Source organism: Mesoplodon densirostris, chromosome 9, assembly GCF_025265405.1.
Source record: "Mesoplodon densirostris isolate mMesDen1 chromosome 9, mMesDen1 primary haplotype, whole genome shotgun sequence".
Classification (NCBI taxonomy): Eukaryota; Metazoa; Chordata; class Mammalia; order Artiodactyla; family Ziphiidae; genus Mesoplodon; species Mesoplodon densirostris.
The window spans coordinates 76,287,261-76,303,655 of NC_082669.1; the positions used below are offsets into that span (position 1 = coordinate 76,287,261).

General features: G+C 43.8%; 1 protein-coding gene across 2 annotated transcripts in view; it reads right to left on the bottom strand.

The window, feature by feature from the left end:
- Positions 1 to 231: 231 nt before the first annotated feature.
- Positions 232 to 16,395, bottom strand: part of DOCK4 (dedicator of cytokinesis 4) — a 498,051-nt gene continuing 481,887 nt past the window's right edge. The window contains exons 43-52 of one of the 2 annotated variants that reach the window (XM_060108913.1): positions 16,072 to 16,155; positions 12,890 to 13,009; positions 12,411 to 12,532; positions 12,018 to 12,084; positions 10,898 to 10,979; positions 10,640 to 10,749; positions 8,866 to 8,938; positions 7,011 to 7,124; positions 4,185 to 4,246; positions 232 to 933 (exon numbers count right to left, since the gene is read on the bottom strand). In XM_060108913.1, the coding sequence (XP_059964896.1) occupies positions 499 to 933; positions 4,185 to 4,246; positions 7,011 to 7,124; positions 8,866 to 8,938; positions 10,640 to 10,749; positions 10,898 to 10,979; positions 12,018 to 12,084; positions 12,411 to 12,532; positions 12,890 to 13,009; positions 16,072 to 16,155 (1,269 nt within the window). In that variant the 3' untranslated portion in view covers positions 232 to 498. Of the gene's footprint in view, positions 934 to 4,184; positions 4,247 to 7,010; positions 7,125 to 8,865; positions 8,939 to 10,639; positions 10,750 to 10,897; positions 10,980 to 11,963; positions 12,085 to 12,410; positions 12,533 to 12,889; positions 13,010 to 16,071; positions 16,156 to 16,395 lie in introns of both variants that reach the window. The other variant, XM_060108912.1, reaches the window with a different exon arrangement.

Sequence of the window (16,395 nt, forward strand, 5' to 3'; positions counted from 1 at the left end):
ATGTGCATTCATCAGTCTGTTCATAGAAAGAGCCAGAAATCTCACCTTAATTACAGAAGTCTTCTAAAATAAGGACTATTGTGTCTGTTAGGATGTACATCGACTTAATAAGCTTTCTTGAAGCATCAAGTATTCAGTAAAAAGTATACAACATTATCACGCTTCGTATTGTTCGACAATATTGTATTGGTTTTAAGATTAAACTATGTAAAAAAAGTGAACATAAAAAGATACAAAAGAAGGCTTTATTACTATTTATCACTTCCAAATGAGAAACGCTGTAATGAAAGTTCAGCCATACTTGGAACACCTGGCGTTTGAGATCAGTAACTTTTAATATTGTGCAACATTCTATTAACAAGTGAGTTTTAATTCCATTCATCTAAGGACAAATCTGAGTAAGTTATTAAAGTGCCTACACTAAATGTCTTCTCACCATACCTCTTATTTCTTGTAAACGGCAGAGAATTCATGGCAGGGAAATAGAAAAGGGACTTCTTATAACTGGGAGACTTTCCGGGGCAGGGGTCTGGGCCGCGGGCCGGGGTCCGTCCTCCTGGTCCCATTCTCCAGGTGTCCCGATCGCGCCGCCAGAGGCTTGGGGGGCAAGGCGGGCGGTTCCGCCGTGACGGGGATGGACAGGCTGTGAGGTAGCGGGACCGGGCGCCGCAGAGTCCGCTCGTACACGCTGTACGGCGGCGGCGTCTTGCTCTCCTTGCGCACCAGCTCTTCAGACCCGCTGTGGCCTGACCCCGACCCCGGCGCCACCGACTGTTCGTTCACCTGATTTTCAAAGCCTGAGGTTTCCGACGTGCTACACCGGCTGAGGGACGAAATTCCACTGCTGTAGCTGCCGGACAGGACGGGAGAGTTGGAGATGAGTCCTGGGGAGTGATACTCCACCGGAGAGGGGGTGAAAGACTGCATGGATCCCTGTGCGGAGTGGAAAGGGAGGGGTGGGGGAGACACAGCAGAGAGTCACTGACAGACACTGTGATGAGCTCAACTGTGTCCCCCACCCATCCGGAGGTTGAAGCCCTATCCCCTGACCCACCACCCACCATGTGCCTGCATTTGGAGATACAGCCTTTAAAGAACAAGTAAGTGAAATTGAGGCCCTCAGGGTGGACCCCAACCCAATCTGGTATCCTTTTAGGAAAAAAAAATTGGACACAAAGAGACACCAAAGACGCATGCACACGGAGAAAAGACCCTGAGGACATAGGGAGAAGGTGACCGTCTGCAAGTCAAGGAGAGAGGCCGCAGGAGAAACCGAGAATGGTGGCACCGTGATCTTGGACCTGTAGGCTCCAGAACCGTAAGAACATACATTTCTGTTGTTGAAGCCCTCCCAGTCGGTGCGGTTTTGCTCTGCCGGCCCTGGAAGGCTCATGCAGACACCCAGACTCAAATCTGAGTGCTGGCGTGCCTCAGAACCGCACATATACATCAGGCATTTATCTGCCAGGGCCGCCAGTCCATTCAGTTCACCTCACTGCCCACTTTACTCCTCCTCGTGGTCAGGACAGAAAGAGGATAAAAGTACTCAGGGAGGAAATGCAGAGGCATATCATTAGTACCACGGTTTGAAGGACAGGAAACTGGCAAAAACCAAAACCAAACCAAACCCGTTGGAGGTACCACTTCCCTTTCTAGCTCAGCAGAACCACTGGAAGTTCTAGCAACAACTGCTCACTTTCTCTTACTGGAGATATTATTTTGCAGCTGAGCAGGGCTGTCCCCTTTGGATGGGGCATGAATTCACTTTCCCACCATTCCCACCCCAACACATTGAGGCCTCCTGGCCTCCTTCACTCATTTGTTAGCTGTCTAGCTCCGCTGGCATTGGAATGTGCTACTTCCCTAAGGGTTCCACTGGGAAGTACTGCACCCTATGTACTCCTTGCATCCATTCAAAGCATATTAGCTTCTTAAGGTCTTATAATAAGGCAACCTAAATGACTTTGTTCAGCCCAGTGTTTCCTAAACTTGTTTGACCACAGACCATTTTTTTTTCATGTATCACATAAACGGCCTATAAAACCAAGAAATGTTACCCTAGACTAACTTTACCTTGGTCTCTATTTTGAAACAAAAACAATGCTCGTAGACGCAAATACTTTCATTTAGCAGGAGCCTAAAGTTAAGCATGGCTAATTAAGAGATCCAAATTCACTGCAATTTTTTGTTAAAAATTAGACACTAAGTTCAAAATAAGGCAGGTAAGCTGAGTCTTCACAGGGTTAATTCCATCACTGAATTCCTGATAAAACTATCAGTCAAGGAGTTTTCTGCATTCTAAGCACAGCAAAGCTAGTAACTTGGTAGCAGTACGCCCTCTAATGTAACCCAGGAGTTACAACACAAATGTTCCACCCATTTTCTCTTCAAACCTATTTTGTAAAAATACGGCTACGAAGCTACCTATGGCTGTTAAGAACATAGGTAGGTCTGTGGAGAGACAGTATACACCACTTCGCTAACTATTTGGTGGCTACTTGAACATTTCCAGCCCTTCGATTCTCTCTATTTTTTAAGAATCAATTCCTAGTCTTACCTTATTACTACTCTGCACAATCAAGTTAAAAAATGCATATGTGAATTCCACAGCAACACGTGGGGCTCTTTGCAAGCAAGGGGAAGTGTAACGATGCGGAAACACCATGTTGCTTTTGTTCCCATCACATCAAGATGACAGTCAGTGGCTTCCAGGGTGAATGCAGTCCCATGTACTTTACAATTAATAGCTGCTCTATAGAATGACAACCAAACTAGCAAATAATTTGCACCCACCAGCAAATTTTGACATCAGCAATGTTGGCAATGCAAACAAAATCAAACTTCTTTGCAATTTTCTCTGTTTGGCAGGGGGGTTTCTTCCTGATTCTCAATTTCTACCAGCAACAATCCTTAGCACCACAGATGTATGGATCACAATGTGATCCCATGTGTTTGTAGAAGCTAATTTGTCCTTTTCTTTTACATTAGTTAGAAATGTCTCATCAACAAAAAGGACATGGAGTGTGTAAATCCTGTCATTCAGGTACAAAATCATTCTTTCAACACTCACTTCAACCTCATATTAGCCTCTGGCATAGCAGCTCTGGACACCTACCTCTGAATGTACTGACAGTCCTTGCAGCCAGTCTGATTCAATTTGGATAGAGACTAAATATTCTTTTTTTTTAAATTAATTTTTAAAATTTTTGGCTGCATTGGGTCTTCGTTGCTGCACGCAGGCTTTCTCTAGTTGCGGCGAGTGGGGGCTACTCTTCGTTGCGGTATGTGGGCTTCTCATTGTAGTGGCTTCTCTTGTGGAGCATGGGCTCTAGGCACATGGGCTTCAGCAGTTGTGGTGCGTGGGCTCAGTAGTTGTGGCACGCGGGCTCAGTAGTTGTGGCTCACGGTCACCAGAGCACAGGCTCAGCAGTTGTGGCACACGGGCTTAGTTGCTCTGCGGCATGTGGGATCTTCCCAGACCAGGGATCAAACCTATGTCCCCTGCATTGGCAGGCGGCTTCTTAACCACTGCGCCACCAGGGAAATCCCTAAAGATTATTCTTTACCTTCGTGAGGGATTCTGTATGTTTAGAGGTGTTAAGAAGCCTATGTCTACATATCAAATCCAATGTCTGACCTTTAAAGCTTTCCAGTTTGTTTCCCAGACATTTTAAAATTCATTTTACTGCCTTGTTTTTCATGATCAAGTATGTATCTCTAATGTAAATGGAAACCTTGGTGTAAAATATTAAAAGAGGAAAAGTTGGCTTTGGCATTTTCAAAATGGGTGAGGCTGATGAAAAAGGCACTGGAGAATATTTAGTAGATCTTGATGATTGTTTTTCAATATACATGTTTGTTTTTGATGTCCCTTAAACCAAAAGACCAGGCTGAAAATGCCCTAGGAGATACATGGGGACCATTTCTTTCCGAATTCAGTGTATATTCTCACTCTAGTTTGTACATTCTCTTGCCACCATTTGGAGAAAAAGCCTAATAATCTGAAAACAAATGGCAGGCTCCCCAAAGGGAAAGCCTAGTGCTGTTTTCTTACCCATCTTCCTCTCTCCCTTCTTTATATGTTCTTTGCCTGGTCTGTGCAGATGAAAGCACCTCATTGATGTACCAGGGAAAAAAGTAACGTGGGGCCAATCTCTAGCCTCAATCTAAACAAGAGCCTGTACCTTCAGTGGAGATCGCCCAGCAGGCGATGGGGATACCGACGTCGTGTGTCTTGCTGGTGAAGCTGTAAAGACAGAGAGATCATTTCAATTCAGAAAACCAGACAACTGACTACCTGCAAAAGCCCTCTGTGAGTACAAACCCATATAGATGACCTAGTGCACAAGGGTCTAAGCAAGGGGGTGGGGAGCGACTAAATGGTGCCCACCTAAAACGGATTCTTCACAAAGGATGGCAGCTCCAAGACATGGGGTAATTAGTGAAAAGTCACCAGTGTATACATGATGCTTTAACCACAGTGACAGGACCCCAAGCTGGTCCAAAGTCCTTTCCACTTCCTCAAAGTCCAGATGCTTCTCTGCTGCTTGGTCTATTTCAAAAGGTGCTTTTAGGTGTGGGGTGCCAGGGAGCAGACTTCGGGAAATAACTGCTGACTTTGGCCCTGAGCAGGAATGGGAAGACCCAAGTCATCCAGACAGCTTAGAATAGGTCCTGGGAATATACTGACATCAGCCTCCCCTTCCATCCCCCAATTTTCCTGAAATTGACAGGAAAGCCTTGGCCATATCATACAAGAGGTAAGAAGTTTTCCATTTTTCTCCCTAATGTTTGTCCTCGGGTCTTCCCTTTATCTCTGGGAGGTGGTACCCTATGGATTTTATCATCAAGGCAAAGAAGAACCCTCTCTTTGTTTCTCCCACCAGGTTTTCAAGCCCTACACCCGGGACACAGCTTGTTTGATGGCACTGCTCTGTGTGTGCGCTTGTGGGTCAAATCCAGCTCTCTAAAGCATAACCACACATACTAAAAGCCTGCCGTGACACCGTCAACATGGTGCGTATAAGCCAGATTTCCCAATTCTGCCTACAGAGGTTTCAGTGAGCTCAGAGTTCGTTGCTCTGTGATGAGCTGCCATTCTCCCAGATGTCACAGTGAGGGCTGTAACTCATAAGAAAACTACAGAAAGGCTGAAGGGAAGAGAGACAGTTACAGATCCCCCAACAGTGACCACACATAATGACATGAGGACAGACCATGACAGCAATCAGTGCAGAAGGGAAGGCAGCCCTGCCAAGTTAACCGGGAAGAGGTATGGTCGTCTGTGCACCCTGAGCCTAAGGGACCAGGAAGAGTGGCTGGTCCCCACACTGTGGGGTTGTGTGGCCTCCATCTTACACGCTAGGGCATGCTGTCAGCGTGTGCCATGTTCCATCAACACTGTTAGCTCTCCTATGGCATCAATTGTGGGTGTTGAGTATGGAAGAAAAACATGCACGTATAGAGAAGCAGATCTTGATTGGGAATAGTATGTCTGGCAGAAGTCAAGGTTTACTATTACTTGGGACCCTCTTCCTCTCAACTTAGGTGTTCCCCGGTACCGTCACTGTGGGATGCACAGCAGCCCCTGTGCATACCGCATGTTTACAGTGATGTTTCTCTGGAAAGACCTAAAATAGTTCTATCAGTGTCCTTGTCTACAAGTCTGAATGAGCAGGAACCTAAATACCATGAATATTATTGTTCCTTAGAAAATGCTTTTTGAGTTCCCAACTTTAGGTACACAACCAGGTTTAAATTGGAGGTTGCCTGAATATATGGACATCATGAATAAAATACCAATTACTGGTTGATGAGTTTTAAACTTCCATGGTCACACTGACCTACTTATGCAGAGTATCAATTAAGGCTAAGGTTATTTCTTTTTCTGCTTAGAGATCTCACATCTTTCCAAATCTATTGGTGACTTTTTGCTTTGGCAAGCATAAAACAAACTGGGTAGCACATAGTTTATTTTCAAAAGAGAGACAGTCATTTTTCTTAGTGAAAAAAGAAACTTCAAAAGATGAGATGCTAAAATACAGCAAATGAAACATGGACGATCAATCCAGAAAAATCCATGAAAAACACAGTGTCATATTTTCTCTTGCCTTTAGGCTGTTGTATTTGTAAAGCTTCAAAACTACTCTAAATATATGTTAAGTGTTGAAAAGACTCTCCCCATCACCAGGATAGGATAAGTAAAGCAGGTAGCCCCTCTTAAAAACTGCCCCCATATGCAGGTCACCAAGCAACGGCCTGTTCAGGAGGAAAGGGGAACTATTATTGTTATAAACTCATATATTATTGTTATAAACTATTATTGTTATGAAGGAAGTTTCTTAAGAATAATTTTGAGTGGTTCTCAAGTCTAGAAAGGTGTGGTAAAATACAGATTCTAGGGTCTTGGCCCAGAAATAGTAAAATTCTGATTCAGTAGGTCTGAGGTTAAGCCCAAGAATTTTGCTTCTTAAACCAACACCCTAGGGGATTCAGTGCCTTGAATGAACCCTTTGAGAAATATGACCCTTGAATACAGACCTGTCTAAGCAGCAGATAACTACGGATGCACTGTTAGTTGTTTTCCACAAGCCTATCCAAATCACAGTTAGTCAATCCTATTTAGGGGCTACCTGAAACTGGGGCATCAGTCCTGAAGGAAGTGGCTAGACTTAGTAAAGGTTGATAAGAATGAGGTGACTCAGGAGAGCATAGAAAAAACGCTAGTGTCTCGGCAAGGTTAGGGTAGCCCCTGAATTCTGAGGATGGCATGTAGGAAAAGAACATTCTACAAAATCTGTCTGTGGGGCTTATTAGGAATGGTGCACTGCTTGACTTAGTGTAACAGGAGTTCAGGAAAGGGGGGAACACTACAAACAAATTATATAGCTACTACTAAGGTTTTTACCTTGGACACCAAATGCCTACCTTTCTGAGGAATTCAGGACAAGCTGGAGTAGTCAATAAAAGTTATTTTATGAAAGTGATTGTTAAGTGCTTCAAATACCCACCAGTCTGTGTGGGTCTTGGAGGGACAGGGGGAGAGATAAGTTTCCCACCGTCCGACATGTTCTTGGCTTCCTTCCCACTGTCCAGGCTCCAGCTGCTAGGGGTGGGATTCACAGCTGGAAGGGAATAACACAGCTAAAAACACACGGTCTACTTTGCCCTGTAAACACTCGAAATCTTAGAAGAAAGTCAGAATTATCCAGAATGAAAAAATCAACTGGATTAAAAAAAAAAACAACAAACTTCCTAAATACCAAACTTTTACTTAATTGCCTACCTCACAGCTACAGTTGATATTTAATTGGGTGATAGCATGTCTCTTTCTTTCCCTCAAGCAGTCAAACGAACTATACATCTCTACACAAGAGTGTAGAAACTTGTTGAGAACTACAGATATGTTTAGATGCTGGATAACAGATGGAAGATGTAATCACTAGACTATTTTTAAAGTTGATTTTTAGTAGAGATTTCTGGATTAGTGGCACCCTGAAAGGGGGAAGGCAGTGGCGTGCTAATATCTCCACTGTCTGGCAGAATTAGTGGCAAGGAACAGCCACGCCACACCATCCTGTTGGCCCTTGTTTCTAAAGTCAATGGGTTATAGTGAAGAACGTCCTAAAAAAATAATTTGGAGTACTGACGGTATCATTCCTTTTTTGTAATCTGCCTGCTCCATACTTCAGCAAGATGCAGAAATATGGAACAACCCCGTTAGGAACAAGGGCAAGACACACAAGGTTATAAATAGCCGCTCTGTGATGAGGTTTATGACATCAAGCCTTTAGAGATTTCCAGTAGCTTGCTCCCTGAACAGACACTGCCACCTGATGGACATATGTAGAATTTCAACATTTTACCATTCTTTATATTACCACCTTCATTGGATGGAACTACCACTCGTAAAATACTTTTCCTCCCGTCCTTTTAAACGTGCTTTGTGGTTTTCTTTGGTATAAAAGGTGAGAAAAAGACCACGTTCCTAAATTCTCCAGACAAAGATCAATATCTGACTTGTAACTTTAAAGCAAAATGTGTGTTTTAAAATAACTGCCTACAGTTCCACTGATTTCTATTTCGCAAGGAAAGTTTTAATGTATCGGTGTACTCAAACGACGATGCAGTCGAGCTCTTAATGAGGACGGTTACAATGCACTTTACACGGATATTTCGTTAGTGACTCTTAATTCACTGGCCTGGGGACTGCTCTGATTTTTTGAGGCCTGACCCTGGGAGGTGAGCAGGTGCCTTGCTGCCAGCCCCTCCCCCCTGGCTGAGGAAGTCGCATTTAATCTGCTCTTCCTCCTCTGCTGTGTTGCACAGACCGATGCTAACTGGCTATGAACCACTAGGCATGTGTTTGTGTCTCATTTTTTTCAGGTGACCTTGAGGCAGGGCACACTCCAGCATGCACGGGATTGCAATTCTTAAAGAGCATCTGAGTCCCCGCCAACGACAGATGAGCTGGCAGAATGAACTTTGTAAGGCAGACACAAAGTGGGACCAGGGAATCGATCTGAGAAGGTGCTTATTATTTTCATTGCGCTGAACAAGTAGCCTAATTGGCCACTTTGTTTCAGGTAGCGCAGGCCTTGCCTCGGTGACTGACACCAAAAGTCATTAAACAGAAGAGTCCCTACCTTGCTCAGATTCTGCTGTTAAATCCTACAAGAACACAGTTTGTGAAGAATGCATCAGAAATAACTGCCTTTCATTCATCTCCTAAAGAGCAAATGAGTCCAGATCATTAAAGGTCTGGAGATCTGCCTTCTGCACAGACACGCGGGAGACTGGAGGAAATGAGGCCAAAACAAACCATTACACATTCCAGGGCCGATGAAGGGCTGGCTTTATACCCACCTTTCTCAGGCGCAGAAAGATTGGGGTCACTGCGTGGCAAGGCCCCGTCTCCAATGTGATTAAACAGCAGCCTCTGGAAAGGCACAAGAATCTATTTTTATGATGCAATATGCTAACATGTGAGACCTTCTAGAAAATGAGATGATTATCTTATTACTGAACCTTTTCGTTGAAAAAGAGTTTTTATATGCTGTGATGAGGCTAGGAACAAAGAATTCAACTATATTTAAGGGAAAAAGGGCAGAGACCCTTAGGGTTCAAACAGTGTTTTAAAAGTCTATACTACATTTCAAATATAAATGGCAAATAGGTTTTGTAATAAAATGCAAGGAAAAAAATAAACAGTAAGAGGTTAAGTTACGGTGCTCTTTGTAAATACAAATGCTAGACTGGCAATACGAAATGCAAGTAAGAATTAAAGGAGGAATATTAGCTCAAAAAATCTCTAGTGAATGGACTTTACATTTTAAATCCTAGATTAGGTTAAAACATATGGAATGGTCCATATGTTACAATTTTTAACCCCCCAAAATGCCAGTTTTACATGGTTCTACCTAACATATTAAACAAAAAGGCACAAAGTCCTTAAAAGTAGATGCACCAGAGCAATGTGTATTATTGAAATTTTGGCAACATGCACACTGTTTCAAATTTGACCAAAAGCAGAAAACTCGAGAGGCTAACCAGCAAGTCTTTCATGCTAACCAGCATGCCGGTGACATGCTCTCCAGAAGCAGATGGAACAAACTGTGAAATTCCTTTGTAACATCAAGTGACAAAGGGACCAGTTAGCTGGTCCAGCCAAATGCACGCAGATATAATTTCTGCGAGACATCAGTGTCGTGTGGATGAGGTATCCCGGAACTTTGGGGAAGATCACACAACCAGCAAAGATAAAACCCATCAAGCCAACCCCCACTCACTCTCATCCCTTTCCAGATGTAGCTACAGACTTCTGCCAGGATGGTGTAGAAAAGCAGAGAAATGAGCTGGAGGATAAAAAACTATTATCCTCTGCTCCCAAGTTTTCCCCAAATAATCGGTAAAACTCAGGGCTCCATGTGAATCTTATCTTTGAAACCCTCCTTCAAAGCGCTTGAAGGGCCCAGAGGGTCAAAACCTTGGCCCTGCTCTCACTTGGACTATCAGAGATCACTGCAAAACCAAGTCTGGGGTGGGTGGTGAGGGCCACGTGCCTTACTCCTGAGGGCTGCAGGGGCGGCCCTAGGATTCAGCTTCCTCCTCAGTGCATCAAAGAAGAATGGCAAAGGTAAAAAGACACGTTCCTCACTCTCGGGTACCTCAGCAAGGAATCCGTGGCAGCTCTCTCGAGTTAGGTAGAGGCAAAAAGAAACGCTGCTGGGCAGCCGTGCGTCTCCTCAAGGGTCTTTGGCTAATGTAAGAAGTTCCTCCAAGTTTCTGTCACAGACACATGCAGACAGACACCCCCAATTCATTCACCCAATCACCCGTCCTAATGTTCAAGTAGCAGCAATGAACTACAGAGTCGGATCAAGGTGGGTAAAATCATTTCCCATTTCCCTATCAGCTTTACTTCTCAGGCAATTACCCACGTATCCACATCAGACACATGGCTCTCACAGAAATTCCTAACAACAGGCGCAGGGCAGAGGTGTGCCCTTCACCCAGCTGGACTCGTCAACACAGCCTATCTGGTGGCCTCTGGCAGCTATACCGTGAGGTTCTGCAGAGAGACGTAAGCAACATCCAGACATTTCCTCGTTTTCTAGAATTTCCATCCCACAAGGACTACCTGAGAAGGTTCCACAGGTGTCGGGTAGATGGCACTGCATGGCCGCTCTCTCGGGGACAGGCAGGAGTTTTCTCTGGAATGTTTGTGTTTGTCAGACAACAAAGGAGAAGCTGGCAAGAGAAGGAAAGAAAGGCTCATCAGGGTGGTGGGCTGGGCCCGTTTGGAGGAGAGAGCGTGAGCATGCGGGGGCCACCACAGCTCCTGGGGGCTGGAAGGTTCTCTGGGCACCCTTAGTCCACCCCACACCCTGGAGCTGACCTCTAGCACTCGACGGAGCAGAACTTGTCACATTAGGCGATGCAGAGTGAGTAGAACTCAAGCTTGAGGTAGACGGACTTGGCTGCAAAACACGGGAGCTGTTATCAAACACGGCTTAGAGGCTGCAGACAACGCGGACACATTTGAAACAAAATCATCAGTTCTTTTTTCAAATTAGAAAAAAAAAAAGTCCAGTAAGAAATATGGAAAAAAATCTCCCTAACTCAGACTGATAAGGATGCCTGTCTGAATTCATCAAGAATCTGAGATTTTGACTCCTGTCAAAGGAATGCATTTGTGTTCATTTCAGCTACATACATCCTATGACTTAGGAGCAGCGGCTCCCTGACTAAAGCACAAGCAGAAAGACTCGCAGCCTCGGGCAGGTCACTAGGTGAGCGCTTCTAAAAGGCCGAGGACATGCCTTTGCATTTTCTCCAATGTAATGTGTTCAAAGCATAAATTTGGCAATATGTACTATGCCCCTTTTCCAAAGACAGTGGTGAGGAAAATTTCCACTGAGCCTTACCGAGTTACTATCAACGCCCTATCAGCCGAGTCTAAATACAAATTTTGGTTGCAAGAGTTACACTGACGCTAAAATCCCTAAAATCTATGTTTTTTCTTTTGTCAAAAATGTTTTATTATGGGAAATTTCCAACATGTACCTAAGTGGAGAGATCTTACAATGGGCCCCTAAACCATATCTTCTTAAAGGAAAAAAACAGAACACTTAGAAATGCTAAGAGGTCAGTGGTGACAAGCTCCAGGAGTCCCAACTGAAGACCTGACTCAGAGGCAGAGCTCAAAGCGCCCCCCCTGCACGGCCTGCCCGGGCTTTCCCACGGCTCGCTCAGGTCTTCTTACAGTGGATGGGGGAGCTTTGAGAGAATCATCTTTGCAGACTCTAGAGACCAATAAGGCAACACGAGTGTTTAAAGGTTTGTCCTTAAGTCAAGTTTGCGCTCATAGGTCTGCTCCTAAGCACAGCAGAGTGAACGGAAACGCTCATGATTGAGACAGAAAGGGAATAAACAGGACCAGACAAAAAAAGCTAATCAAGTACCTGCATGTTAAAGACTTCATCAGAGCTTTCTGATTGCCCTGTAATATTGCTTACTTCAGCAGAAGCTTGTGAGGACAGTGAGGAAGAAGAATATCGGTTGACAGCTGGGTAACTTAATGGGCTGTTTTGGGGGGGAAAAAAATGGTTGTTAATTCAGTCTCTGAATTGTACTTTATCACATGCTGGCATGGTATAAAACCAAAGGGGAAAAAAATATGCACATCCCATTTTGTTGTCTCCTGTTTGCCTCAATATGATCAAATGTCTGAGTTTATTTATTTCTCATGCTGTTGCTGTTTTACCAGTGGCAGATGTCTGCAGCTACCTCAAGGGTTATTTCATTAAGAAATTGCATATTTGACAAATTGTACCACAAAGAACGAGAGAATCGTTCCAGATCATCTTGTGGGGACGCCAAAGTGTCAGATAATTCAGAATATGACTTACCTGCGTCTAGGAATTACCCTGGTACCATCTGGGCTCATAGAAGCAGGTGCTGAGTTTCTACACACGCGAGGACTTCCATTAGGAAAATGGACTGGACTGGCTTGTATACAAGCAGAGAATTCCTAAAGAGGTAGTAAAGAAAATATTTCAGAATAGTGATTACAAGGGCAAAATCACTCGTGAGGTATTTCGCTGTACTAGATGTGCATTGTAATTGTCATGAAGTCTTTCTATAGGGACCTTATAAAGGTAAGCTTCATTATTATTAAGCTTCCTCTCATTTACTTTTTTGTTTTCATAAAGGTTGAGAGTGACAAACAGAAGTTAATGCAATTTTAGTATTTGAGGGCTCTCTGGTAAAATGGTGCAGTTTGGTAGAAAAACCAAAAGATGTCACTATTGGATATTTCATCGTCCCTCTACCAAAAAGCAAATGGCAAAGGTCAGACTGCCCCCCCATGGACACTTTGTGTACTTACCTGTATTCCTAAGCTGGACTTCATCACAAAGAACTGGTCGACCAGCTTTTTGTGAAGTGGTCTCATATCTTGAGGTACAAACTTCTCATGCACGGCCAAGCCAAATTCCAAAATCTGTGCCTTGATAGTAACATAAGGAGAAAATCCACATCAGTGGGTACCTCCTCTAAGTGCCTGCTAGGGGATTCAAGCACGGTACCATGCATTTTGCATGCAATATTGCTAATCTCTCGATCTGACAAGATAGCAATAATCCTTAGTTTACCGGGGAGGACACTGAGGATCAGAAAATTCTGCATGTACTAAAATTCTGCATGTACTAAAATTCTGCATGTACTAAAGGACAAATGAGGATTTGAACTTAGGTCTCTCTGATTCCAAAGACTTGATTTTCCTACTACCCCAGGTTTCTTTCCCATGATTTTCGACCTAAAACAACAACCATTTTAAAACAGTTAAGTGTTTCTTTGGCCCCTTCCTGCACTTCTCAGGATGGGGCAGGGAATGGGGTTCCCTGCTAAGAGGGTCAGGTGGTTCTCCCCCAGGGACCTCTTTTCTGGATGGCACCCTCTCTGCCATGTTTCCCTTCTCTCTCCCATCAGGTTCTTCTCCCTCCCTCTCTCAAATTTTCAAAATCTGTCAGGGAGGAAGGGAGAAGTGAACGGAAATTCTGTAACAGTTACTATGCTTCTTGTTTTTGTTAAAAAAATATTATTCTTGTTCACTTATTCTAATGCAAAAAGGAACAGCTCCTATTTTTAAAAAAGTTTTCCTGCTGTGAGAACCTAAACCAAGATGAATATAAACATTCAAGTTTTCTCTGTACAGGTATCAAAAGTGCTTATTTCCTTTGATTTGAGTAGCAGCTGTCTTTTACATTTTAAAAAATTCCCCATGCTATAGTGGTCAAAAGAACAAATTCCAGAGGCTGAGAGGAAAACAAATCACACATCACTACGATGGCGCTTTATCTTTACAGCCCGTGAAGGTTCAAGTTTGAAAGCCAGGGCAAACAGTACTGACTCTGGGGGGTGGGAGCATCCAGCACCTTCCAAAGGGGTCAGAACTGCGGCAACTTCTGCTCTGAATGCCCATCTACCACCAGCACATTTGCATAAAGCTAAAAATACCTTGAAATAAACATCAAGGACACCTTGAAAGGAACAGCTTGAGTGGAGTGTATGTCTGAGGCATAAAGGGTGAGCCCGGTCTCTGTGGGGAGGGCAGGAGGGATGGAGGAGTGGAGCCTAAGTGTAGGTGCCTCAGTCCTTTGCATCTTAGACACTAGCTGGGAGGGGCCCTCCCTTTTGTTCAGATAACGTCGCAGGTTGGGTTCTCCCAGAAGTAGGCTCCAGCATGGAGATTAGGCTGTTTACTGGGGTGTATCCTTGGGGTCACTGCCTGTGGGAGGGAGGGAGGGAGAGGCAGAAGTGGGACTTGACCAAAAAAGAAAGTGAACTGGATGGCAGCCTGGCAGCCTTCTGCCAACCCCAGGGGAGCTCTGGACCTTTAACGGTCTGTCACTGTTGTGCTATGTTGGGCCCAAATGGCCAGGCTCTGTCTCTCCTCCCCACTCACTGGACGCAGGTCATCTAGGAAAGTGGAGATCTTAGGCTACGTGGCTCTCTGCAGCAGAGGCAATGCCGGAGGACCTGAGAGCCTAAGGTGTCTTCTAGCAAGTAAGGCCACAACTCCCTTCTGGAAGGGGCACTGGGGCAGTGCATCTCCATGTCTACTAGACAGTTCTCTGAACCACCTCACAGAGGTCCAGAGGACGGTGCCCAACCCCCTTCCTATGGTCCCACAAAGACATGTGACTCGCCCAAGGTCACATGGCAGTCACTTGCACTACAGGGCCTATGATAGGATCTAATGCTTCCTAGGCTATAGCTCTTTCCACAAGGCCCCATGAACATAATCAGGCAGAATGTGGAAGAAACCAAGGTCCCTCGATTTTTATTTTTCTCGAGAGACTTCTTAACCCTTTTGATTTTAACTCGAGGGAAAGAATTCAGTCAGACTGAATACAGCAGGTAAGTATCCTGGGGTGAGGCAAATCACTCATAAGAGACTGTACTGGTAAAATACAGACTTTTAAAAATCAAAAAAGGCTAAAGTCATTCCATAATCCTCAGTACTGGATAACCTAAGCTGTTCACTTCATTTCGAGAATCTATATCACCCCCAGGGCCACACTGAGAATTTAACTTATTCTATATTTCCTTGCAGGTCAACTTTAAGTAATTCCTCTCTCTTTCTCAGAATCTACACAACTGACCCTCTTCCAGCCATGGCCCTTGTCCATGGCCACTTCTCTCCCTTCAGTATTAAGTTTTGTGGACTAAGCCTTCAGAGCATAAAATATGGATTAAAACCAGATACAACCTCATCATTTCCTAATCCAAAAGAGCATGTTTTATTTGTTTTTTAATTTGATATTATCAAGTGGAAAGAGATGCTTTTGTCACATTTTATCGTACATATTCCATTTTTCATGGGTATAAAATTTCCTATTGAACCCAGCCTCCCAACCATAATGTCTCCCACCTCAGAGGTTTTCAAACCATTTTCAGGCCAAGAGTTATCAAAAGGGGCACAGCAGGCAACAGATTTTTCACTCTGGTTCTTTGTACTTGATGGAACCAAAGAAATAAAAACCAACTATACTTCTGTAACGTTGAAAATGATGAGGTTGTATCTAGTTTTGTCCATATCATATAATCTATAGGCTTAGTCTGCACAACAGGATACTTCTAAAGCAAAGGGTATTGACTGCCCACTTCCTTATTCTAACATTTAAGTAAGAATCTCATTCATTCATTTTCTTATTTATTCATTTTGAGTTAGCCTGAACTTATTTGATCCCAAAATCTTGAGTGAAAAGTTGGCATCAAGTCTTTGGAGAGACAGTATTCAAAGAACGTTCCAAGAGATTACATGAGGTTGTTTGTTGTAAGGGGCTGCCATAGTCTGCTCATTGGTTTTTGTTTTTGTTTTGCATTAAAGTGGGAAGAAAACGTAGAAATTAGCAAGTTGGGATATATTACAAGTGAATCTGTAACCCCTGACTGCTAGCTTCAGTTAGATCACTGATGTAGAAAACCATGTAGATGGGTCTCCAGTTAAGCAAGTATGTATCTGCGCAGAAGAGGGGGAAGGTGATGGGCTTCTGCTCCCCTTACCTGCTCAAGCATCAGCTCTCTTAACCGTGCAATTTTCTCTCCATCTTCAGGGTGACTTAAGATATATTCTTTGACAAAGAATGCCTAGTAAGAGAAGGGATAGTCAGTTTACTTCAGGAGAGTTACAAAGGAAGTGAAAGACACCATTGTTTTTTTTTAAAGCCATCTTTAAAGAAATGATACCATTATACACCACTTTTGGGGGGCAGACAATGATTCTGAGTACGGTCAGCTGATCTGATGGTAATATAAGGAAATGATTGTTAACAGATCAGAGATTGTATAAACTTCGTACCTTTGGTAAAACAAATAGCAAATCCAAAT